General features: G+C 42.4%; 1 protein-coding gene across 1 annotated transcript in view; it reads right to left on the minus strand.

Annotated features, from left to right (window-relative positions):
* Positions 1 to 27,627, minus strand: part of LOC141133958 (dynein axonemal heavy chain 3-like) — a 3,453,856-nt gene that overhangs the window by 2,137,960 nt on the left and 1,288,269 nt on the right. Inside the window, exon 30 of the mRNA XM_073623563.1 lies at positions 8,923 to 9,093. Within this exon, the coding sequence (XP_073479664.1) occupies positions 8,923 to 9,093 (171 nt within the window). The remainder of the gene's footprint in view (positions 1 to 8,922; positions 9,094 to 27,627) is intronic.

The following is a 27,627-nucleotide window of genomic DNA, read 5'->3' on the forward strand; positions in this document are numbered from 1 at the left end:
CACCCCATGATCTCCCCGATCAGGATCTGGGCACTTTCGGATGTGAAAGGATCTTCATCCACAACCTAACGATCACCTAAAAAGAGAGGAACCCCAAAATAAATTAGGTCTAAAAAATATGCTGCCATCCATCTCTTATCTGAGCCTGTGGTCGCAGACACTCACCTGTTGTGGTGACTACTTCCACCACGTCTTCTTCCTCCTGCTCATCTTGTGTTGGGGGGATTTCCCCTTCTTCCAGAGGGGGGGGGCTCTGGTCTCCTCGGATGAGGGGTGTCCTCCGAGTCTTTTCTCCCCTATGTAAAACAAAAATGGTATACTTAGCACACAGATATTTGATGGCAGAACTATAAAGATGAAACATTGCTTGGAAGTGGGGTACAATTGTCTATTTTAGCCGAGTTCCAAGATGTAGCTTTTTTAGTGTCCTTTGTCAAGCTGCAATACTTTACCTGTTTGGTACAAGCTTCACAGATGTAGCCCCCCCCCCCCTATAGTATACACTGGAGCACCTGTGTGGCCCCCTAATAAAAATGGCGTTTTTGTGTCCCACACTAGTGCTCCAGCGTCCAGATGTGTAAACAGCTGCTGAGTGTCCTCTCCTTACACAGAATCTAGTTTGCATTTCATTTTAGTAACAAAGCCATCTACACAACCAAATTCTTTGAAGACAAGTATAGGGCCTCAAAATGGTGGCCAAATGCATATGGCCTAAACAATGGTATTTTATCGTCCGAAATAAAAATGTGTGATCCGAACGAATAATGTGCCCATGAACATGAAAGTTGCCATTTTAAACTGTACAACAGTTCCTAAAAGCACATGGAGCAGCACGAACGTAATAAACACAAGAACAATAGGAACACAGCACAACTACTTACTTTTTTGCAGCACTCTCTGGATCTTTCTGTACTGCTCATGTTCTCATAATTTCAGGTCCGACCACCGCTTCCTGAGCTGATCTTTCGATCGTCGTACCCTGAATTTCCGGTGCAGACTTCTGACCACTTTCGCCATGATCTTGGCCTTTCGGACATTGTGGTTGGGGTAAGGCCCATACTTTCCATCATAGTCGGCCTTCTTCAGGATGTCCACCATCTCCAACATCTCCCCAAAGGACATATTTGAGTCCTTTAATCTCTTTCTGGATCGGGACGTTTCAGGCTCCGGCCTTTCCTCCTCCTCCTCGTTGCTGTAATTAGCACGATCCTGCTGTCTATCCACCATGTGCTCTTCCTCCACTGCGCCGAACGAAAAGGGGCGGGGAATAGAATAGAAAGAACATCAGGGGCGGGCGGAGTTATACGCATGCGCAGTGTGTATAAATCGTAACGCGCGCGTCTTACGTACGATCTGTGAGCGGAGGAAGGAGCATCGGAGACGCCGATCATGCTAACGAAGGTAGGATCTAAACTTGGGCCTATACTGCTTCGAAATGGAAGCCTATATTGTAACAAGATTAGGGGAGTTTGGCCTGACATTAGGGTTTGTCTTGTGTTGTGTCTTGCAGAGAAAATGGATGGGTTCAACGACCACAATTTCCTGCCCCTGTTTATTGACAAGTACAGGGAGCTGCCCTGTCTGTGGCAAGTGAGACACCCCCACTATAACCATAAACAAAAGAGGCAGGCAGCGCTGGAGAAACTGCTGGAGTTGGTGAAGCCAGTGGTCCCCACAGCAACCATCCCTTATTTAAAAGCTAAAATTGGTGGCCTGAGGAGCACTTATCTTAGGGAGCGCAAGAAGGTCACGGATTCCCAGAGGTCCGGAGCTGCAGCAGATGACATTTATGTCCCCAGGCTGTGGTACTATGAGAGACTGCGATTTCTGTCAGACCACACTGAAGTCAGGTAATCCCTCTCCACTCTTCCTTCCACTCTTCCTTCCACCCCAGCTGAGGCTTCCGATGTCCAACCTGGGCCTTCCAGCCAGGAAGAAGTGGAGGAGCCCAGCTGGAGTCAGGTATAGCATTCTTCTACAGATTTCTGGGCAATAAATAAATGATGTTTACTAGATGTTATTATTGATCATTAATTGCTGATTAAAAAAAGTGTTTTACATATCAATAGACAGTAGTGGTCACCCAAAATTGGGACAAGAATGCAAAATGCTGGGCTCAGAAGGATAGTCTGTTATATTTGTTAACATTGAATTTGCAGCAGTCAGGAGGTGAAAATTGTGTGTGATTGATGTAAAAAAAACTAAAACTATGTCCCTTTTTCATACACAGGAAGACCTCAGCCAGGAGGAGGCTGTGGAATGTGGCAGTCAGGAGGAGGCGGGGATTATTAGTGTCAGCCAGGAGGAGGCGGGGATTAGTGGCAGCCAGGAGGAGGCGGGGCTAAGTGTCAGCCAAGAGAAGCCTGGGACAAGTCGCAGCCTGACTGAGTCTCAGGTTCCTCCCCTCCGCCTGCCACATAAACGAGCCAGGAAGGCCACTCCCAGTCCTGTGCAGGATTCAGCATACAGGCTGATCCAGGAGGCTTTGGCGTCCCTCAGAGCCTTCCCCAGTCCTGAAGAGGCCTTTGCCTGCATGGCTGCCACCAAATTGCTGGGCATGCAGGAGGGCCAATGCAAGATCTCTGAGGACCTGATTTATAAAGTCCTTCGTAAGGGGGAGAGTGGGGAACTGACACACAAGACGGATGTCATTTGAGATCGACGATCCTCCTCCTCCTCCTCCTGCTGCCACAACTCCACCACCACAGCCACAGCGTGGAAGGAGGCGTGGAAGGAAGACCAAAGAGTGATGACCCTGGGTTCAGTCTGGTCTGACAGAAGATGCAGTCTCTCGTATGACCACAGCCTGGGGACACAGATGTCATCTGCTGCTTTCCGGATCTCTGGGACTTCTGGACCAGACTGCCCTCCCTTAGATATGGACTCCTCAGGCCACCAATTTTGCTTTTAAATAATTGATGTCTGCCCTGGGGGTCCAAGGCTTCGCCCACTTCTGCAGTTTCTCCAGCGTTGCCTCCCTCTTTGTTTATAGTTGTGACCCCTTAATAAAATATTTTTAGGTAAATTCTACTCTCCTGTGTGTGTTTTCATCCAAAAAGGACAGTTTGTTGGTGACGATTCAGGTACATTTCTAACATAAAATGTGAAATTAACAAGGGACAACAACACCAAACAATCTCCTACAGATTAAATAGAACAACATATCAATGGTGTTGTGGGAACTTGTCACAAAAAACACATAAACATTTTCGGGAGTACAAATCAAAATCACCAAAAAAAAAAAATTAAAAAAGAGAAACACAAAAAAAGATTCTACATTAAAGTAAAAAAAAAAATATGTTGTCAGATGTGAGAAATCAAAATATATTGAGGGAATCCCGATAAATAGTAACGAAAGAAGTTTGTGAGAAGTGTGTGTGAATATGAGCAGCAAAACTACTTAATTCTTGTCACATTATAAAGACGAAGAGAGCGCGCTGTATTAAACCATTTTGAACATTGCAGCGTGACGAAAGTGCTGTATCCATTGCGAACGCTAAGTTTACCAGAACGAGCTGTCCCGTGTCGGAATTTCTTCTGAGCATGCGTGGCACTTTGTGCGTCGGAACAGGCCACACACGGTCGGAATTGACGCGATCGGATTTTGTTGTCGGAAAATTTTATCTCCTGCTGTCCAACTTTGTATGTCGGAAAATCCGATGGAAAATGTCCGATGGAGCCCACACACGGTCGGAATTTCCGACAACACGCTCCGATCGGACAATGTCCATCGGAAAATCCGACCGTGTGTACGGGGCATTACAATGTCAATATGCTACCGTAATCATTCTATGTATGCAGCAAATATTTAATAAAACTCTGTTTGATTTAAAAAAAAAAGGGTGCTTCTACTAAATACTGAGCAAAGGGTCTGAATACTTAGGACCGTGTGATATTTCAGTTTTTCTTTTTTAATAAATCTGCAAAAATGTCAACAATTCTGTGTTTTTCTGTCAATATGGGGTGCTACATGTACATTAATGAGGAAAAAAATGAACTTAAATGATTTTAGCAAATGGCTGCAATATAACAAAGAGTGAAAAATTTAAGGAGGTCTGAATACTTTCCGCCCCCACTGTATATACAGCCCCCACATTTTTGTAAATAGTTTATTTACAAAATGTGACAACACTGAAGAAATGACACTTTGTTACAATGTAAAGTAGTGAGTGTACAGCTTGTATAACAGTGTAAATTGGCTGTCCCCTCAAAAGAACTCAACACACAGCCATTAATGTCTAAACCACTGGCAACAAAAGTGAGTACACCCCTAAGTGAAAATGTCCAAATTTTCCTCTCCGGTGTCATGTGACTCGTTAATGTTACAAGGTCTCAGGTGTGAATGGGGAGCAGATGTGTTAAATTTGGTGTTATCGCTCTCACTCTCTCATACTAGTCACTGGAAGTTCAACATGGCACCTCTTGGCAAAGAACTCTCTGAAGATCTGAAAAAAAGAATTGTTGCTCTACATAAAGATGGCCTAGGCTATAGGAATATTGCCAAGACCTTGAAACTGCGCTGCAGCACGGTGGCCAAGACCATACAGCAGTTTAACAGGACAGGTTCCACTCAGAACAGGCCTAGCCATGGTCGACCAAAGAAGTTGAGTGCACATGCTCAGCGTCATATCCAGAGGTTGTCTTCAGGAAATAGACGTATGAGTGCTGCCAGCAATGCTGCAGAGTTTGAAGGGGTGGGCAGTTAGCCTGTCAGTGCTCAGAGCATATGCCGCACACTGTATCAAATTGGTCTGCACGGCTGTCATCCCAGAATGAAACTTCTTCTAAAGATGATGCACAAGAAAGCCCTCAAACAGTTTGCTGAAGACAAGCAGACTAAGGACATGGATTACTGATACCACGTCCTGTGTTCTGATGAGACCAAGATAAACTTATTTGGGTCAGATGACGTTGAACGTGTGTTGCGGCAACCACGTGAGGAGTACAAAAACAAGTGTGTCTTGCCTACAGTCAAGCATGGTGGTGGGAGTGTCATGGTCTGGGGCTGCATAAGTGCTTCTGAACCTGGGGAGTTACAGTTCATTGAGGGAACCATGAATGTCAACATGTACTGTGACATACTGAAGCAGAGCATGATCCCCTCCCTTCGGAGACTGGGCCGCAGGGCAGTATTTCAACATAACGACTCCAAACAAACCTCCAAGACTACTGCCTTTGCTAAAAAAACTGAGGGTAAAGGTGATTGACTGGCCAAGCATGGCTCTAGACCTAAATCCTATTGAGCATCTGCAGGGCATCCTCAAATGAAAGGTGGAGAAGTGCAAGGTCGCTAACATCCACCAGCTCCATGATGTCTTCATGGAGGAGTAGAGGAGGACTCCAGTGGCAGCCTGTGAAGCTCTGGTGAACTCCATGCCCAAGAGGATTAAGGCTGTGCTGGAAAATAATGGTGGCAACACAAAATATTGACACTTTGGGTCCAATTTGGACATTATTTACTTAGGGGTCTACTCACTTTTGTTGTCAGAGGTTTAGACATTAATGGCTGTGTGTTGAGTTATTTTGAGAGGACAGCAAATTTACACTGTTATACAAGCTGTTTACTCACTACTTTACATTGTAGCAAAATTAATTTCTTCAGTGTTGTCCCATTAAAAGATATAATTAAATATTTACAGAAGTGTGAGGGGTGTACTCACTTTTGTGAGATACTATATATATATATATATATATATATATATATATATATATATCAGTGGTTCTCAACTCCAGTCCTCAGGACCCACCAACAGGCCAGATTTTAAGTATTACCTTGGGGAGTTGCAGACTAGAATACTGCAATCCCTGAGCAGCAAATTATATCACCTGTGATGTATTTCAGCTATCTTGCAAACCTGACCTGTTGGTGGGTCCTGAGGACTGGAGTTGAGAACCACTGATATATATATATATATATATATATATATATATATATATATATATATATATACAGCCCACTTTCAAAGAAATGAAGGGTCTATAATTTTTATCATACAGTAGGTGTATTTTAAATGATAGAGACATAATACCAATCAAAAATCCAGAAAAACACACAAAACAAATGCTCGAAATGAAGTTACAGTTCATTGAGTAAAATACAGTCAGGTCCATAAATATTGGGACATTGACACAATTCTAATCATTTTGACTCTATACACCACCACAATGGATTTGAAATGAAACGAACAAGATGTGCTTTAACTGCAGACTTTCAGCTTTAATTTGAGGATATTTACATCCAAATCAGGTGAACGGTGTAGGAATTACAACAGTTTGTATATGTGCCTCCCACTTTTTTAAAGGACCAAAAGTAATGGGACAATTGGCTGCTCAGCTGTTCCATGGCCAGGTGTGTGGTATTCCCTCATTATGCCATTTACAAGGAGCAAATAAAAGGTCCAGAGTTAATTTCAAGTGTGCTATTTGCATTTGGATTCTGTTGATGTCAACTCTCAATATGAGATCCATAGAGCTGTCACTATCAGTGAAGCAAGCCATCATTAGGCTGAAAAAACAAAACAAATCCATCAGAGAGATAGCAAAAACATTAGGTGTGGCCAAATCAACTGTTTGGAACATCCTTAAAAAGAAAGAACGCACCGGTGAGCTCAGCAACACCAAAAGACCCGGAAGACCACGGAAAACAACTGTGGTGGACAAACGAAGAATTCTTTCCCTGGTGAAGAAAACACCCTTCACAACAGTTGGCTAGATACAGAACACTCTCCAGGAGGTAAGTGTATGTGTGTCAAAGTCAACAATCAAGAGAAGACTTCACCAGAGTGAATACAGAGGTTTCACCATAAGATGTAAACCATTGGTGGGACTCAAAAACAGGAAGGCCAGATTAGAGTTTGCCAAACAACATCTAAAAAAGCCTTCACAGTTCTGGAACAACATCCTATGAACAGATGAGACCAAGATCAACTTGTACCAGAGTGATGGGAAGAGAAGAGTATGGAGAAGAAAAGGAACTGCTCATGATCCAAAGCATACCACTTCATCAGTGAAGCATGGTGGTGGTAGTGTCATGGCGTGGGCATGTATGGCTGCCAATGGAACTGGTTCTCTTGTATTTATTGATGATGTGACTGCTGACAAAAGCAGCAGGATGAATTCTGAAATGTTTCGGGCAATATTATCTGCTCATAGTCAGCAAAATGCTTGAGAACTCATTGGACGGTGCTTCACAGTGCAGATGGACAATGACCCGAAGCATGCTGCAAAAGCAACCAAAGAGTTTTTTAAGGGAAAGAAGTGGAATGTTATGCAATGGTCAAGTCAATCACCTGACCTGAATCCGATTGAGCATGCATTTCACTTGCTGAAGACAAAACTAAAGGGAAAATGCCCCAAGAACAAGCAGGAACTGAGGACAGTTGCAGTAGAGGCCTGGCAGAGCATCACCAGGGATGAAACCCAGCGTCTGGTGATGTCTATGCGTTCCAGACTTCAGGCTGTAATTGACTGCAAAGGATTTGCAATCAAGTATTAAAAAGTGAAAGTCTGATGGATGATTGTTAATCTGTCCCATTACATTTGGTCCCTTAAAAAATGGGAGGCACAAATACAAACTGTTGTAATTCCTACACCGTTCACCTGATTTGGATGCAAATACCCTCAAATTAAAGCTGAAAGTCTGCAGTTAAAGCATGTCTTGTTCATTTAATTTCAAATCGTGGTGATGTATAGAGCCAAAAAGATTAGAATTGTGTTGATGTCCCAATATTTATGGACCGACTGTAAATATTTGATCCCCAAGCAAAACGTGACTTAGTACTTGGTGGAGAAACCCTTGTTGGCAAGCACAGAGGTAAGACATTTCTTGTAGTTGGTGACCAGGTTTGCACCCATCTCAGGAGGGATTTTGGTCCGTTCTTCTTTACAGATCTTCTCTAAATCCTTAAGGTTTCTTGGTTGTCTTTTGGCAACTCGAAGTTTCATAAATTTTCTATAAGATTAGGGTCTGGAGACTGCCTAGGTCACTCCATGACCTTAATGTGTTTCTGCTTGAGCCACTCCTTTGTTGCCTTGGAGGTATGTTTTGGGTCATTGTCATGTTGGAAGACCCATCCACGACCCATCTTCAGTGTTCTGGCTGAGGGAAGAAGGTTCTCATCCAAGATTTTAAAATACATGGCCCCATCTATTGGCCCCTCAAAGCGGCAAAATCAGCTTGTATCTTTATCAGAGAAATAGCCCCAAAGCATCATGCTTCCACCTCCGTGCTTGACTGTAGAGTGGTGTTCTTAGTGTCATAGCCAGCATTTTTCTTCTTCCAAACATGGCGAGTCAAGTTATTGCCAAAGAGTTCAATTTTGGTCTCATCTGACCACAGCACTTTCTCCCAATCCTTCTCTGAATCAAGTAGATGTTCATTGGTATGATTGTACATGTGCCTTCTTGATGAGGGGGGCTTGCCATGTTTGGAGGAATAAAAATGCTGTCTATGACCAAAATCCTTTCTAAGATGCTTGCAAACATAGTCACTAACTACAAGGAATGTCTTACATCTGTGCTTGCCAACAAGGCTTTCTCCACCAAGTACTAAGTCATGTTTTGCTTTTGTATCAAATATTTATTTACTCACTGAACTGCAACTCAATTTATAACAGTTGTATCGTTTTAAATTATAGACCCTTCATTTCTTTGTAAGTGGGCAAACAATTTTTTTTAACACTGCCTTTATATATATATATATATATAGATATATATATATATATATCTATATCTATCTATATATAGATATATATATAGATATATATATATATTTATCTATATATAGATAGATATATATATATATATATATATATATATTGATATATATATATATATATATAGATATATATATATATATCTATATATATAATATATATGAAATTAGGTTTATTCAGTTTCTACTGACAATAAACTATGGATTACCTTTAAGTTATCCGGCAGTTCTGCTCTTCCTGCATACCCAGGATTCATAGTAATAAATACTGTGCATGATGAGTCCAAACATATTTCAGTACCTTCAAACATAAAGGTTTGCACTTGCTCTGATATAGCACGTTGAATTGTCTGAATTTGCTGGGCAACTACAGAGAGCACCTAAAGGATAAATAAAAAGATTATTTAGATTACTGTCTTTTCATAGCTACTGCTGAAAATGTTAAAGCCCAATTTAAATCTAACACCTCTTCTTTATAGTTCTGTAGTCCTTACTATATATTTTCTTTTAGTGGTGCTTCCCACCCTCCAATTTCAATATGCTAAGCTGAGATTAATTTCTTGAGAACGAGTGGGTCTGATAGGGTATGTTAGATTAGGGAGTATACTGGGCATAATGGTTAAACTGTGCCTTTTGGACTACACTGTCATATTTGGATACAAATAGATGTAATAGGAAAGTTTGATAGCCTTTGAAAATAGAGGTAGTTAGTGCAATGTTTATATAAACATTGATATGTGATATTAGGTTCCAATACAAACCTCTAAATAAAAAAAAATACAATTAAAATTCCATGTGTGCAATTTTGGGTAAACAGACAGTCATACAGGAATCAAGATCAAAGCTAAAGTCTAAAAGATAATGGGTCTAAGAGCATTATGGTAAATTAGACTACATGACATCTACAGCAAATGATACCTCAGGCAATGCAGCACAGCCACATATGTGGCTTAAGTAAAGTGGTTGTAAAATAGGTGAATCAAGTATGAAGATCCTCTGAAGAAACACTTCAGGCTTGTGCCATCTGCTGTGCTCCACCACCAACATACAGTATTTATAAGCTTCTTACCAAAAGCACTAGACCTCTAACGCTTGAATGTTAAGGACATCAGTGACATAGAGGTGGCCAGCCGGGGACCAATTCACCAGGGGTTCACAATTGTCTCATTGTCAAAATTAGTACAACAAAGATTATGTGGAAGAAACAGATGCTAGATAGTGTAATACAATTTAAAACCACTGTGTTATACTATTGCATTGCAGGTTAGTGACCACATCTGAAACCCATAAGGCCAGAGAGCGTATACTTTGATGTAGTTGACCAGATTAGCCACTTCAATACCAGGCACATTTACTCCCTTCCTGCCCAGGCCAATTTTCAGCTTTCAGCACTGTTGCACTTTGAATGACAATTGTGCGTTCATGCAACACTGTACCCAAACTAAATTTTTATAATTTTTTTTTACATAAATAGAGCTTTCTTTTGGTGGCATTTAATCACCACAAGGTTTTTTTATTTTTTGCTAAATAAATGAAAAAATACTGAAAATTTTGAAAAGAAAACACATTTCTTCTTGTTTCTGTTATACAATTTTGTAAATAAATAATCTTTTTTTCATGAATTTAGGTGAAATTTTAGGTGAAAATAACCCAAATCAGTATATATATATATATATATATATACAGTGTGTGTGTGTATATATATATATATATATATATATATATATATATATATATATATATATATATATATATATATATATTTTTTTTTTTTTTATTTAGTCTGTAGGAAAGTTATACAGTACACAAACAATGGTATATATCTCAACATTGATCAATCCTAATGTACTTATGGACTAACTCATTTCTTGAGGCCCAATATGTCAGGACAGTACAGATATCCTCCAAATGACCCATTTTGGAATGTAGACAGTCCAATGTATTTAGTAAGAGGTATGGCGAGTTTTTTGAAGTTTTTGAAGTTCTTCATTTTTTAGAATACTGTCACCAGTACACTATAGTGTCATCATATAATGGGCATGGCGGTGATCAAGGACACTGACTGGTGACAGTACAAAAAAAAATGTAAGTTTTTTTTATCTTTACATTTTTTCATTATATTTTCTTTTTTTGTTTTTGCGATTTTTTTTTTTTAACCACTTCCCTTCCAGGCCAATTCTGACATTTCTCTCCTACATGTAAAATTCATCTTTTTTTTTTAGAAAATTACATAGAACCCCCTAAAATTATATATTTTTTTTAGCAAAGACCCTAGATAATACAATGGCATTCGTTGCAACTTTTTATCTTGCACGTTATTTGCGCAGCCATTTTTTTCGAACACTTAAAAAAAAACAAAAAAAAAACAGTTTCTGCATTGAAAAAAAACAAAACATTAAAGTTAGCCCAATTTTTTTGTATAATGTGAAAGATGAAGTTACGCCGAGTAAATAGATATCAAACATGTCATGCTTCAAAATTGCATACGCTCGTGGAATGGCACCAAACTTCGGTACTTAAAAATCCCCATAGACGACGCTTTAAAATTTTTTACTGGTTACATGTTTTGAGTTACAGAGAAGGTCTAGGGCTAGAATTATTTCTCTCGCTCTAACGTTTATGGCAATACCTCACATGTGTGGTTTGTAAAGATCCCTTGTAATAGGAATTTGGACAGCATCGGTCCTCTTTAGAGTGAGATATGGGGTCAATAAGACCCCACATCTCACCTCTAGGCTGAGAAGCCTGAAATAAAAAAAAATAAACAAACAATCTCAGCTTCTCAGTCAAGGCGGTGCCCTTTGTTTGAATGCAGAGGCAGGGCGTGACATCATAACATCACGCCCAGCCATCTGGTCCACTGGAAATCTCTATGATTACCATCCGGGGCCAGCGGATCCCGATGGATGCGGTGAGTCAGTAGAAGTACCAGAGGGCGGCAGGAGGGGGCGTGTCACCTCCCGTCGCCCGTAAGAACGATCAAGCGGGGGAACAGCCGCTATGATCATTCTTATGGTGTAGGGAATCGCTGGCTGAAAAAGACAATATCTGAATGATGTCTGTAGCTGCAAGCATCATTCAGATATACCCCCGCAAAGTCAAGGACATCCTGGGATGTACCTTGGGTGGGAAGTGGTTAAATTTAGATTTTGGATCAGTATTTTTTTTCACATTATATTTGCTTATAGCAATAAATGTAATTGCTACATGCAAGCATTTTACAGAATAAAATCAATTCATTGTTTGTTTTGTTGTGATTATCTGTGATTGACCACAGGTGATCACATGGTGCAGATGGGCCGTGATTGGACCAGTCTGTACCGTGTGATCACTGTGACCAATTACAGCTAGCAACACAATTGTACACAACGGATCACTTGAAAAGAAGCCATCCATTGTTTACAACCGTCATCACCTGCTATGATTGGTTACAGCAGTAACATTGTACCAGCAGCGGGCCAGTACAGCGATCAGTCATCGGCTGTGTCTGGTGGATGTAGCCGGTGACAGATCATGCCGCTGCACAGCCCCTTGGCCACGTGTGATGCGTGATCCGGTAGGAAGTCATATGATGTCCACCCGGATCAATGATAGAACGGCCCAGGCGCCATTCCCCCATAAGCCGGGCAGGAACCAGTTAAACATGTATTGCAATGTATGCAAACTAAAAATCCATGTTTTTTGAGGGAGTGCATATGCACAGTTCACCGAGCCAGACATGCTTGAGTAGAGCTCCGCATCTCCTAAAACACTGCGGGCTAACCTGCATACCCATCTTTTGTGCTCCACAGCCCTTCAGAAGGTTCTGGCAGCTGGCAGGATGGTGCTAAATGGCACCCGAACTAATCCCAAGCTGGATCCTATTAAGGACATTCAGGCCCGGGCCACTGTAAAGATGGCAGCTCCTCCCATCAGCAGCACCAATACAGAATGCCACTTACTGTCTACACAGCCTTCAGTAGGGGAAGAGGGTGAATCAGACCCGAACCTCTGCAACACTTTTCCTGCCCTAGGAGAGGGATTTTTACAGTCCTGCCTGCTGGAGCAGTTTGAGAGATCTAGCAGAAAGCACTGAAAAGTACATCTGATCAAATTACAGGGCGTCTTTCCCATTAAATCTGTGAACTTTGGCAGAGTATAGCTAGATTAGCAAGTGGATGACCTACAGATGACTACACAGGGCAATGATTGTGGGTTGGAGACTGTCAAAAAAGAAAACTTAATTCTCCAGTCACAGCGGCAGGACTTTGAAAACAGGTCCAAGCACTCTAATCTACACATCGGCAGTATCCTTATGTCTGTTCAGGACCTCCAATATACTATTATTGCCTTATTTCATGAATTGTCACCCTTGATTCCCATTGAGAGGCTTGAATTTGTTTGAGTACACCGGGCTCTCACCCACCAGAAAATAAATGGTCCCCCAAGGATATAATTGGGAAACTACACTATTTTCACATAAAGGTATAACTGCAATCTGCGGCACACAAGAATGATTCTTTTACTTTTCAAGGCTATATATAAGTATACAGTCGGGATGGAAATTATTCAGACCCTCTTAAATTGTTCACTCTTTGTCTATTTTGCAGCCATTTGCTAAAATCATTTAAGTTCATTTTTTTTCCTCATTAATGTATGCACAGCACCTCATATTGACAGAAAAACACAGAATTGTTGACATTTTTGCAGATTTATTAAGAAAGAAAAACTGAAATATCACATGGTTCTAAGCATTCAGACCCTTTGCTGTGACACTCATATATTTAACTCAGGTGCTGTCCATTTCTTCTGATCATCCTTGAGATGGTTCTACACCTTCATTTGAGTCCAGCCGTGTTGATTGGACTTGAGAATCATGAGGTCAAAGGAACTGCCTGAAGAGCTCAGAGACAGAATTGTAGCAAGGCACAGATCTGGCCAAGGTTACCAAAAAATTTCTGCTGCACTTAAGGTTCCTAAGAGCACAGTGGCCTCCATAATCCTTAAATGGAAGAAGTTTGGGATGACCAGAACCCTGCCTAGAGCTGGCCGTCCGGCCAAACTGAGCTATCGGGGGAGAAGAGCCTTGGTGAGAGAGGTAAAGAAGAACCCAAAGATCACTGTGGCTGAGCTCCAGAGATGCAGTCGGGAGAAAGTTGTAGAGAGTCAACCATCATTGCAGCTCTCCACCAGTTAGGGCTTTATGGCAGAGTGGCCTGACGGAAGCCTCTCCTCAGTGCAAGACACATGAAAGCCCACATGGAGTTTGCTAAAAAAACACCTGAAGGACTCCAAGATGGTGAGAAATAAGATTCTTTGGTCTGATGAGACCAAGATAGAACTTTTTGGCCTTAATTCTAAGCAGTATGTGTGGAGAAAACCAGGCACTGCTCATCACCTGTCCAATACAGTCCCAACAGTGAAGCATGGTGGTGGCAGCATCATGCTGTGGGGGTTTTTTCAACTGCAGGGACAGGACGACTGGTTGCAATCGAGGGAAAGATGAATGCGGCCAAGTACAGGCATATCCTGGAAGAAAACCTTCTCCAGAGTGCTCAGGACCTCAGACTGGGCCGAATGTTTACCTTCCAACAAGACAATGACCCTGAGCACACAGCTAAAATAACAAAGGAGTGGCTTCACAACAACTCCGTGACTGTTCTTGGATGGCCCAGTCAGAGCCCTGACTTAAACCCAATTGAGCATCTCTGGAGAGACCTAAAAATGATTGTCCACCAACGTTTACCATCCAACCTGACAGAACTGGAGAGTATCTGCAAGGAGGAATAGCAGAGGATCCCTAAATCCAGGTGTGAAAAACTTGTTGCATATTTCCCAAAAAGACTCATGGCTGTATTAGATCAATAGGGTGCTTCTACTAAATACTGAGCAAAGGGTCTGAATACTTAGAACCATGTGATATTTCAGTTTTTCTTTTTTAATAATTCTGCAAAAATGTCAACAATTCTGTGTTTTTCTGTCAATATGGGGTGCTGTGTGTACATTAATGAGGCAAAAAAAATTAACTTAAATGATTTAAGCAAATGGCTGCAATATAATAAAGAGTGAAAAATTTAGGGGGGCCTGAATACTTTCTGTCCCCACTGTAAGTTGTTCACTGGTTTTGATCTCCCTACCATCTACAAGTGTAGAGCCATCAAGCCCCAAATCCACATCTTGATGCAACACCACATTCCATATAAGCTGGGCTTTCCTTTTGCTATTCATTTTTCCTACCAGGGACCCAAAGAGCTCCATTCCACCCTACAAGAATTGCAACTGACTTCTACCTCACCTCCAGAGGGTCAGAAGATCTGCCTCCTGCTCCCCAATGTAATTGGATACAGCCTCTCTTGATCACGAACATTGAGGTACCCAAAAGCTCAGAACACCAACTCTCTGAAACTCTACTTGAACTAACCCTCTAATGGAGAAGTTTACCACTCTATATCTATTCTGCAGACACTGGTTGTGAACTTAGGTTTGCCCTTTGAAGCCCTCTAGCTCCATGAATGGATTTACATCCTCACCTCTGCTGTGTTCTGCATTTAGGTTTGCAATACATTTTTTCTTCTAACTTATGCCCATTCAGTGATATATAGCTTATGGGAATCCCCCCCCCCCCGAAAAAAAAAAATTAGCTCAAGGCTTCCAGTTAAGCAATAATATTTTATTGAACTCACTATATAGCTAATCTCACAAGTGTCGTCTGTGGGGTGAGGGGTGTGGGTATTTCTACATATGGCCAAGCCTCAAGGTAATAGGTTTAACCTACTTATGTTTTGGCTTCTTTTTTTATCTTACATTTCACTTTATGCAAGTGCCTTCTCTTCCTCTTTTCTAGGGCATGTATTATATTGTCTCTAACTTTAAAAATAGCGAATACTTAACTGCTTTTATATCTTGTTCTTTCACATGCTCATGGTCCTATCAATGGTCCCAGCACCTTTCCTTCCCACACGCCAACTAGGATCTGCTGCTGTCAACTGGCTAACTTCCTGGGCTTTTCCAAGAGAATTCTTTTCTTTTTTTTTCTCCCTTTTAACATAACCCCTCTACATCAGCTCCAGGTATCCATAGCAGGCAGGTTATATGTTTATGAGTTTTTTTTAATTATTTTGGTGCTCTTTGACATGGTATACCCTACTTCTTTGTAGCTATACCTTGAAATACATTTTTTTCCTTACCCCATTCCCCTCCCTCTTCACACCCCTAGCCCCACCCTTCCTGGGGATGGCCTGCTTATGGTCTCTATTGTAATTGCTGACATTACTTCATCTTCACCATATCTATATGGTGCCTTTGAATGTACTTACACTTAATGTCAAGAGTTAAACTCTTCAAATAAATTAATCAAGGCCTTAAAACCCTGTACCTCAGTTAAAGCTGATAGAGTCGGTCCCCAAGAAATGCATTACACATCTAGTTCTACCCCTAAATTGTTCAGCCCAGGATACCTCAGTGTTTCACCGTAATTCCCCATTTACCCTTCTGGCAGACCTTGAAGACCCAGAGGGATGCTATATAATCTTAACAAGCTATTTGCATGATTCAGAGGTTACGTTGGTCTGGTCTCCAATTATGGTCACTAACAAAAATCCAAACCCTTTTCCTCCCACCTATAAAAAAATCTCACAAAAAAATATTGCTACTATGTGGGGATTCTAATCCTTTTCTTGAACAAGTCCCCTTTCTCTGTCTCAGATAATCCTTCCAAATTAAAAAAAAAGTTTATTGCCAATATACTATGTATGTTTTGCATTAAGATAAAAAACATTGTAATTACATTATATAATACAGTATATTGAAAATATACTTTTTTTAAATTTAAAATAAGGTACAGATATTAAGGCCAATATCTGATGCCACAGGGAAGCCCCAGGGAAGCATAAGAGGGGGGCGGGGTCACCCGTTTACATCACTAGGTGGCCCCGTCCTCAGCTATATAAGAACTGTCACAGAGAAGATGCGTCAGTCGGCGGGAGCTTCTCATGAAGGTGGAGCGGTTGCGGCTTTATTTATTTATTTTTTTTGGTCTGTCAGGCGGTGTGATAGAAGATGAATGGACATCACTACACATTTTAATTTTTTTTATTTTTTAATAAAGGACTTGTCCCAAGCTGTCTCTTGTCTTTTTTACCATTCCAGCCTGGTATGGATTTTAGGGGGACCCCCATGCATTTTTTTTTCAATTTTGGTTTGGGGTTCCCCTTAATATTTATACCAGACCCAAAGGGCCTGGTAATGGACTGGGGGGGACCTCATGCCGTTTTTCAATGAGTTTTATCTATATTTCCAAGACCCGACAATTCATTGCAGCCGCGATCAGTTTTAAATGACAATTTTTCCTTTAGAAATGTCATTTTGCTGTGGTACTGTTCTAAACACAGGAACAATATGCCACTTTTCCCCTGGGACAGGACCCAGGTCAATAACTTGCATTAGAAAAATTGTAATCGCGCTACCCATAAGATTCTGACTGAGAATCAAACCAGTGTCATAAATATACCAAATATTTGTGAGGAATCATATGTATACCATGAAAATGATGAAAATCAGAAAATTGCCATAAAAATGTGTAGTGCACATACAACTTAATCAATAAAAACCAAAATGAATAAGTCCATAAGTGATCAGTTGAAAAAATGTACATCAGTGTAGATAAATTATAAGTCCACAACAACAGAATGGCACAGTAGCTGCAGACTGCAGTCACTTACTGACTGAGTGACTGCAGTCTGCAGCTACTGCGCCATTCTGTTGTTACTATTAATTAAGCCTGGGAATTGCAGAAATACAAGATATTTTTGATGGTTTTTATCGGAGTTCAGAGTGAATATTGTGGAAGAGCACCAATGATTACGCATGACTAGGGATGAGCTGAACACCCCCGGTTAGGTTCGCACCAGAACCTGCAAACGGACCGAAACTTTGCACGAACGTTAGAATCCCATTGAAGTCTATGGGACTCGAACGTTTGAAATCAAAAGTGCTAATTTTAAAGGCTAATTTGCATGGTATTGTCCTAAAAAGGGTTTGGGGACCCAGGTCCTGCTCCAGGGGACATGTATCAATGCAAAAAAAAGTTTCAAAAACGGCCGTTTTTTCGGGAGCAGTGATTTTAATGATGCTTAAGGTGAAAAAAAAGTGAAATATTCCTTTAAATATCGTACCTGGGGGATGTCTATAGTATGCCTATAAAGTGGCGAGTGTTTCCCGTGCTCAGAATGGTCCCTGCACAAAATGACATTTTTGAAGGAATAAAAGTCATTTAAAACTGCTTGCGGCTTTAAAGCGGAGCTCCACCTTAAACAAAAATATTAAAAGCCAGCAGCTACAAATACTGCAGCTGCTGACTTTTAATAAATGGACACTTACCTGTCCCAGGGTCCAGCGATGTCGGCAGCCAAAGCCAATCGATCGCTCGTCTCTCGGCTGCCCCCACCGCCATCCTCGGTCAGGGAATCAGGAAGTGAAGCGTTGCGGCTTCACTGCCCGGTTCCCTACTGCGCATGCACGAGTTGCGCTGCACGTCTACACTGGTCCCCGTTGTGTTGTGGGAACTGTGTGTTTCCCAGAACACAATGGGGGCGGGCATTTGCGGCTAGCTGCGAATAGCTATTCCCGGAAGTGGGTGCAGATACCTGTATACCTGTATTATACAGGTATCTGCACCCCCCCTTAAAGGTGCCAATTGAGGCACCGGAGGGGGGGAGGAATCCGATGAGTGGAAGTTCCACTTTAGGGTGGAACTCCGCTTTAATGTAATGTCGGGTCCCGACAATATGGATGAAAATCAGTGAGACAAACGGCATGGGTACCCCCCCAGTCCATTACCAGGCCCTTTGGGTCTTGTATGGATATTAAGACAGGGACTGTAGGTTTGTTGTTAAGTAGAATCTGTTTGTAATTTTGAACTGGTACAGTTTTAATGTGTAGCTCCAGCCAAAAAATCTATTTTTAAGCTTTTTGGAAAACATAGGGAAGGGTTATCACCCCTGTGACATTTGTTTTGCTGTCTGTGCTCCTCTTCAGAAGATTAAACCTCACTTTCTGTCACAATGATAAATGTTTTTAGAAAATTTGGAGTTTTTAGTGAAACAAGGATTGGTGATAAAGCATCAGTGGAAAGGAGAAATGTTTTTCCCATATTAACTCTTACAGGAGAGAATTTCCCTTCCTAGGGGTAGATTTCATCTCACTTCCTGTTGTCTCCTTCCGTTTGCAAGTAGGAGTCATTTGTAAATTAGATGTTTGAAAGGAGGGGCCTGCCCTATATACTCTGCAGAAATTGTGGCCTTAGGTGTTGGTGTTGCCACAACACTGTAAGCCCTTACAGGGCCCTGATGTGAAATATTAGCTCAAGAATTGTAATTACATGCCCCTGTTGAACAGGGGCAGAAAAATTGGGCCTTTGGTGATGGTGGTGGTGCTGGTGCCACAACACTGTAAGTCCTCACAGTTACTCTTGGTGGGCGCTGGAACGGGCCCTGCTGTGAAATATTAGATCAAGATTTGTAATTACATGCACCTGTTGAACAGGGGCAGAAAAATTGGGCCTTTGGTGGTGGTGATGGTGGTTTTGCTGGTGCCACAACACTGTAAATCCTCACAGTTACTCTTGGTAGGCGCTGAAACAGGCCCTGCTGTGAAACATTAGATCAAGAATTGTAATTGGGCCTTAGGCATTGGTGCTGGTGCCACAATACTGCAAACCCTCACAGATACTCTAGTTGGAGCGCAGGAACGAGCCCTGCTGCAAAGAATTGCATCAAAAATTGTAATTACATGCCCCTGTTAAACAAGGGCTTAAACATTGGGCCTTAGGCACTGGTGCCACAACACTGCAACCCCTCACAGATACTTTAGTTGGAGTACAGCAACAAGCCCTGCTGCAAAGAATTGCATCAAAAATTGTAATTATATGCCCCTGTTAAACAGGGGCTGAAAAATTGGGCCTTAGCCACTGGTGGCGGCACCCAGAAACAAAAATATTCTTACAAGCTATCAGCTTGATCATTGAGGAGGAAGAGGATAGTCACTCAGCATAACAAGATAGTCACTCAGCATCAGCATAGGCAGTCTTGAAGGGATCTGACATTTCAAAAAAAAAATTTTCGGTTACATCAGCATCAGGTGCTTGGTAGCTGGTGGTGATCCAAGACTGATTCATTTTTATGAAGGTCAGTCAATCGACTGAGTCGGTGGACAGACGCGCCCTGTGATCGGTTACAAAGCCTCCAGCAGCACTGAATGTGCGTTCCGAAAGAATGCTGGATGCAGGACAGGCCAGTAGCTCAATTGCATACTGTGCAAGCTCTGGCCAGTGATCCATCCTTAAGACCCAGTAACCCAGAGGATTTTCGGTGTGAAAGGTGTCCAAGTCAGATCTTGCCCCTAGGTATTCCTGCACCATGTAAAACAGACGCTGGCGATGGTTGCTGGAACCGATCATACCATGGGGCTGCGGACTAAAAAATTGTCTGAACGCATCGGTCAGATGGCCACCTTCTCCACCGCTCCTTCTTTGACTGACCGAAGCCTCAGCAACACGTTGTCCAGGAACAGGAGTTTGTAACCACCCAGTCTCTGGGAACGCGTTGCACAGACCTTTCTGCAAGGCCTCCCAAAGATGTTTCATCCTCTGCTCCCTCTGCGATGCCAAGATAAGGTCCGCAACCTTACTCTTGTAACGTGGATCAAGGAGGGTTGCCAGCCAGTATTGATCCCTCTCCTTGATACCACAAATACGAGGATCCTTCTGCAGGCTTTCCAGGATCAGGGAGGCCATGCAGCGTAGGTTTGCTGAGGCATTCAGTCCGGAGTCCTCTGGGTCACTAAGGACGACATGATCCGCAGCCACCTCCTCCCAGCCACGTACAAGTCCATGGGTTTCTTGGGACTGTAAATGATCCCTTAAAGACTGCTGCTGATGCTGAGTGCCAGGCTCCACCTCCATGCTGACACAATCCTCCTCCTTCTCCTCCTCCTCCTCGTCCTCTTCCTGTGTGATCAGTGGGCACTCAGGAACACTGTCTGGATAAAGGGGGCCTTGAGAGGTAAGGAAGTCCTCCTCTTCCTGCCTCTGTTCTGCCTCAAGTGCCCTGTCCATTATTCCACACAGCGTGTACTCCAACAGGTGGACAAGGGGGACAGTGTCACTAATGCATGCACTGTCACTGCTCACCATCCTCGTGGCCTCCTCAAATGGTGACAGGACAGTGCATGCATCCCTGATTATGGCCCACTGGCGTGGGGAAAAAAAACTAAGCTCCCCTAACCCTGTGCCATAGTTGCACAGGTACTCATTGATGGCCCTCTGCTGCGTTTGCAGCAGCTGCAGCATGGCCAACGTTGAGTTCCACCTGGTAGGCATGTCACAGATTAGGCGGTTCTTGGGCAGGTTAAATTCCTTTTGGAGGTCTGCCAGATGAGCATTGGCATTATATGACTGGCGGAAATGCACACAGACTTTCCTGGCCTGCCTCAGGACATCCTGTAAGCCCGGGTACCTGCCCAAGAACCGCTGCACCACCAAGTTAAGGACATGAGCCAAACAGGGCACATGGGTCAGTTGTCCCTGTCGGAGGGCGGAGAGGAGGTTGGTGCCATTGTCGCAAACCACCATTCCTGCCTTAAGTTGGTGTGGCGTCAACCACCTCTGAACCTGCCCCTGCAGAGCTGACAGAATCTCTGCCCCAGTGTGGCTCCTGTCTCCCAAGCACACCAGCTCAAGCACTGCATGGCATCTTTTGGCCTGTGTACTTGCGTAGCCCCTTGAATGCCTACAGAGCACCGCTGGTTCCGAGGACAAAGCACAGGAAGAGGCCATGGAGGAAGAAGACGAGGAGGGAGTGGAGAAGAGAGTTGTGTCAGAAATACCAGTACTGGCATTTTGGAGTCGTGGTGGTGAAACAACCTCCAACACTACTGCACCTCCAACACTACTGCACCTTGTCCTGTATCCTTCCCAGCTGCCAGCAGAGTCACCCAATCCACCGTGAAACTTAGGTAACGTCCCTGTCCATGCCTGCTAGACCATGCGCCAGCGCTAATATGCACCTTACTACTGACCGCCCTGTCCAGCGAGGCCAAGATATTGCTTTCCACATGCCGGTAGAGAGCCGGAATCACCTTCCGTGAGAAAAAGTGGCATTTGGGAACCTGCCACTGGGGAACCGCACAGTCCACAAACTCAAGGAAGGGGGCAGAATCTACCAACTGAAAAGGTAGCAGTCAAAGTGCTAGCAATTTTGCCAAGCTAGCATTCAACCGCTGGGCATGTGGATGGCTGGGAGCGAACTTCTTTCTGCGGTGCAGCAGCTGGGTCAGGGAAATTTGCCTGGTACAATCTGACGTCGGTGTACCGATAGCAGATTGCCCGCAAGTACTTGGCTGTGACACACTTAATTCTACATCTTCATTCCTCTCAGTGCAGGTCTCAGAGAGGACTGAAAGTATAGTGGGGTTGGAGATCCCAGCTGATGAGGAACAAGGAGAGGTCCTCTTTGTTCTTTGGTGTGGGTCTTTTAGGTACGCTTGCCAATGAACTGCATGGCAGGTCAACATATGTCTGGTCAAGCATGTGGTGCCCAAGCGGGAGATGTTTTGGCCACGCGAGATACGCTTGAGACATATGTTGCAAATAGCAGCGGTGGGATCTGATGCACTCGTCTCAAAAAAGGCCCACACCAAAGAACTTTTGGAATAATGCACAGAGACAGCAGCTCCCTGCACATGTGGAGCTCTGCGGTGTGATGCAGTCAGTGTGCTGCCCTTAGGCTGGCCCCTGGAGGGCATCCTGCCTCATTGGTGATGTGCCTCCTCCTCCTCCTTCTCTCTCCTATCAGGCACCCACGTGGAGTCAGTGACCTCATCATCCCCTCCCTCCTCATCACTGGAGCAAACCTGGCAGTATGCTGCAACAGGGGGAACATGACTGCCAGATTGTTATCCTTCTTGGGCACCCCCTCTGTCTGAGCTCACATTACTGCCTTCCTCTAGCTGAGTACCATCATCGGAGCCTTCAAAACACTGGGCATCCTCCTGAAGCATGTACCCAACACTGTGGTCAAACAGTTCGGGGGACTCCTAAGGAGGACATGGTGGGGCTAGGGAAGGAGTCACTGATGCCATTGAGCCAAGGGAAGAGGCCGCATTGGCAGCTGCTTTGCCAGACAAAGTACCCTGAGCCTGGGTGAGAGAGGATGAGGAGGATAAGGACGGCTTGGTCATCCACTCGACCAAGTCTTCCGCATGTTGCGGCTCAACATGGCCAGCTGCCAAAAAAAGGCCAAGCGTGTCCCATGGCCACGTGCTAATGAGGATGCACCGTGTTCACAACCAGCACTGTTGCCTCTAGACACAGAGCCTGCTTGCCCTCTTTTATTGGCTTGTGACTGTCTGCCTCTCCTTGTTGGCCTTCCAAACATACTATTGGCCTGCAGTGAGATGGAGCTGCACAAAACTCGGATGTATATATACTGATTATACTGCAGCTAGCAGAATCAACTGCCTGTAGTATTATTAGTATGAGAACACCTGCACCTGGCTTCAGGTAGCTATACTGTAGGTGCAACTGTGCAGGGTACACAGTACAGTAACTGGAAATACGTCAAGAGCCTACACAAGCACCTGGCTTCAGGTAGTTATACTGTAGGTGCAACTGTGCAGGGTACACAGTACAGTAACTGGAAATATGTCAAGAGCCTACACAAGCACCTGGCTTCAGGTAGTTATACTGTAGGTGCAACTGTGCAGGGTACACAGTATAGTAACTGGAAATACGTCAAGAGCCTACACAAGCACCTGGCTTCAGGTAGTTATACTGTAGGTGCAACTGTACAGGGTACACGGTACAGTAACTGGAAATACGTCAAAAGCCTACACAAGCACCTGGCTTCAGGTAGTTATACTGTAGGTGCAACTGTGCAGGGTACACAGTACAGTAACTGGAAATATGTCAAGAGCCTACACAAGCACCTGGCTTCAGGTAGCTATACTGTAGGTTCAACTGTGCAGGGTACACAGTACAGTAACTGGAAATGCGTCATGAGCCTACACAAGCACTTGGCTTCAGGTAGCTATACTGTAGGTGCAACTGTGCAGGGTACACAGTACAGTAACTGGAAATATGTCAAGAGCCTACACAAGCACCTGGATTCAGGTAGCTATACTGTAGGTGCAACTGTGCAGGGTACACAGTACAGTAACTGGAAATACGTCAAGAGTCTACACAAGCACCTGGCTTCAGGTAGTTATACTGTAGGTGCAACTGTGCAGGGTACACAGTACAGTAACTGGAAATATGTGAAGAGCCTACATAAGCACCTGGCTTCAGGTAGTTATACTGTAGGTGCAACTGTGCAGGGTAGACAGTACAGTAACTGGAAATATGTCAAGAGCCTACACAAGCACCTAGCTTCAGGCATTTATACTGTAGGTGCAACTGTGCAGAGTACACAGTACAGTAACTGGAAATATTGGAAAAACACCTGCCTGCCTGTCAGTATATTAGGAAGAGAAGAACAGGATCTAGCTAAACTGAATACAGTGTGTGTGTATATATATATATATATATATATATATATATATATATATATATATATAATACAACACCTGGGATGCATATATATACACGATACACTGCAATAACTGACTCGACCTGCCTAATCTAACTTAAATCAAATTACACTGTCTCTGTCTATCTATCTCTCTCCACCGCAACACACTACACAGGGCCGATGTGCAGGCGGCCTTATATAGTGTGGGGCGTGTACTAAACCCCCTGAGCTATAATTGGCCAAAGCCTCCCTGGCTTTGGCCAATTACGGCTCTCTGTACACACAGCGCTGTGATTGGTCAAGCATGGGGGTCATAGTGCATGCTTGGCCAATCATCAGCCAGCAATGCACTGCGATGCCGCAGTGAATTATGGGCCATGACACGCCACTCAAATTTGGCACGAATGGCCCATAACGTTCACAATTCAGTGAATGACCGAACACACGATGTTCGAGTCGAACATGCGTTCGACTTGAACACGAAGCTCATCCCTACTCATGACTTTTAAAGACAGCAAGGATAAGTTTTACATTATGGAGTGTTTATATCTTTTATGCACCACGGTATCCATATGATAGTCTGATCGGCCGGGAGGGGGCTGCTTAGTACCTGTGACTGTGTTTGCTGTTCCTTGGAGCCAAGCAGTGTTTCCTTGCACGCATTCCCTGATCCTCTGTTATGGGGGATCATGGAACTCTGGTAAGAGTTTATTTCTGCTGATTTGGTGGTGGATTCAACACAGCTTCCTACTCACAGTGTTTTGAGGATGGCTTGTTCACAATTCATGGACTTTATTTTACATTGCACTGGTGATTTTCATTTGTTTGTTCACCAAATTTTGTTTTTCAATTTTACCAATTTTTCACAATTAATGGACTTATAATTTATCTACACTGATGTATATTTTTTCAACTGATCACTTATGGACTTATTAATTTTGTTTTTTATTGATTAAGTTGTATGTGCACTATACATTTTTATGGCAATTTCCTCATTTTCATCATTTTCACAGTATACATATGATTCCTCACAATTATTTGGTATATTTATGACACTGGTTTGATTCTTGGTCAGAATCTTATGGGTAGCGCGATTCCAATTTTTCTAATCTTCTTTTCTGTATTGATGTCATACATGAGAATTGCAGCTCCTGAGGGATTGCATTCTTGGAAGTAATTTCTCCCAATTTTTATTTACTTTCTATCTTAGCGCAGTTTTTTATTCTTTTTTCATACTCCAATAACTTGCATATAGGTCTTTAAAATTAGCACTTTTGATTTTTCATGTTAGTGTCCTATAGACTTTAACGGTATTCCAGCGGCTTTCGAATTTGCCATGAACATTGCATATTGTTCGCTGTTCGGCAAACAGGTGAACACCCTATGTTCGACTGGAACATCCGGCTCATCCCTAATGTGGAAGAATGTGCTCTGGTCAAATTAAACCAAAACTGAACTTTTTGGGCTAAAAGCAAAACGCTATGTGTGAAAAACTAACGCTGCACATCACCCTGAACACACCATCTCCACAATGAAACATGGTGGTGACAGCATCATGTTGTGGGGATGCTTTTTTTTCAGCAGGGACAGGGAAGCTGGTCAGAGTTAATGGGTAAGATGGATGGAGCCAAATACAGGACAGTCTTAGAAGAAAACCTTTGAGACTGGGGCGGAGGACAACAACCCTAAACATACAGCCAGAGCTACAATAGCTTGGTTTAGAACATAGCATATTCATTTGTTAGAATGGGCCAATCACAGTCCAGACCTAATCCAATTGAGAATCTGTGACAAGACTTGAAAATTGCTGTTCAGAGATGCTCTCCATCCAATCTGACAGAGCTTGAGCTATTTTGCAAAGAAAAATGGGCAAAAATGTCACTCTCTAGATGTGCAAAGCTGGTAGAGACATACCCAAAAAGACTTGCAGCTGTAATTGCATCAAAAGGTGATTCTACAAAGTATTGACTTGGGGGGCTGATAAACAAATGCACACCACACTTTTCAGATATTTATTTGTAAACAAATTTGAAAACCATTTTTTATTTTCCTTCCATTTCACAATTATGTGACACTTTGTGTTGGTCTTCCACATAAAATCCCAATAAAATACATTTACCTTTTTGGTTGTAACATGACAAAATGTGGAAATTTCAAGGGGTATGAATAATTTTTTAAGGCACTGTATAGCCCACTTAGTGCAACTATCAAAAAAAATCACTGTGTTCATGAAGTCCCTCTTTGGGTATGCTTTGAAGCAGTCAACTGTGACCCGCTCTTAGTAGCCAACCTTCTACGGCTAGACTGCTCTAACTGCAAACCAGTCACTAATTCAGTTACAAAGCATTCCCTTGCCCTTTGAGATAAGCTTAAATTGCACTATGGCCTTCCCTCTCCACATGTACCACTATTCCACTATTATCTTTCCTCAAAAATCTGTCATTCTATTTGGAATGGGCCTCCCTGTTGTCTTTTCAAGTTTGGACAGCAGCAAAATTGATTAGAACTTACAAACTGACCACCTCCATGACTTTTAAGTTCTCAATCCTACAGGAATCCCACATGTAACCCAACTCCAAAATTTTCCGCTAGCTGCAACTTAAACACTGCTTTGTTTCTTATATCTGATCCGGGATACCCCTAAAGTAATTGACACAGTTTGAACATATTTGTTATGTGACCTACTTGTGACCTACTTGTACAACTCATTGGGAAGTAGACATGTGCAATTCGTTTCAGTCCGAAATAGTTTTTCAAATAAATGTAACCCAAATTCATTCATTTGGAATTATTTGAATTAACGAAAACTTGTTTGACAAATTTTTCCAAAATTTGAAAATCCTATCATTCAGAAATTTGGAAATCCGAAAATCGAAAATTCGAAAATCCGAAAATTCGAAAATCCGAAAATGAGGAAATACAAAAAAAAGGATGGAAAATCTGAAAATTCAAAAGAAAAAAATCTGAAAATAAGAATGAAAATCTGAAGATTAGAAAACCAGAAAATTAGAAAATCTGATAATAATTAACCAATAATAACTATTACTAACTATTAAATTATGGGTATTGGAATTTCCTTTTAAATTTGGCTGTTAGTGAACGTAATGAATATGAATTTATCCAAAGTTACAAATTTTCCAAAATAACAAATGCCGCATCTAAACGAATGAAACATAACAAATTAATAACAATAATAAATAATAATAATAACCTTTTATTATTATTTATTATTAGTTTGTTACATTCCATTAATTTAGACATAGCATTCGTTATTTTGGATAATTAGCAACTTCGGATAAATTCGTATTCGCTACGTTCTAACGTACTAACATCCAAATTTGAAAGGAAGTATCAATACCTTTAATTTAATAG

The sequence above is a fragment of the Aquarana catesbeiana genome, linkage group LG03 (assembly GCF_042186555.1).
Source record: "Aquarana catesbeiana isolate 2022-GZ linkage group LG03, ASM4218655v1, whole genome shotgun sequence".
Classification (NCBI taxonomy): domain Eukaryota; kingdom Metazoa; phylum Chordata; class Amphibia; order Anura; family Ranidae; genus Aquarana; species Aquarana catesbeiana.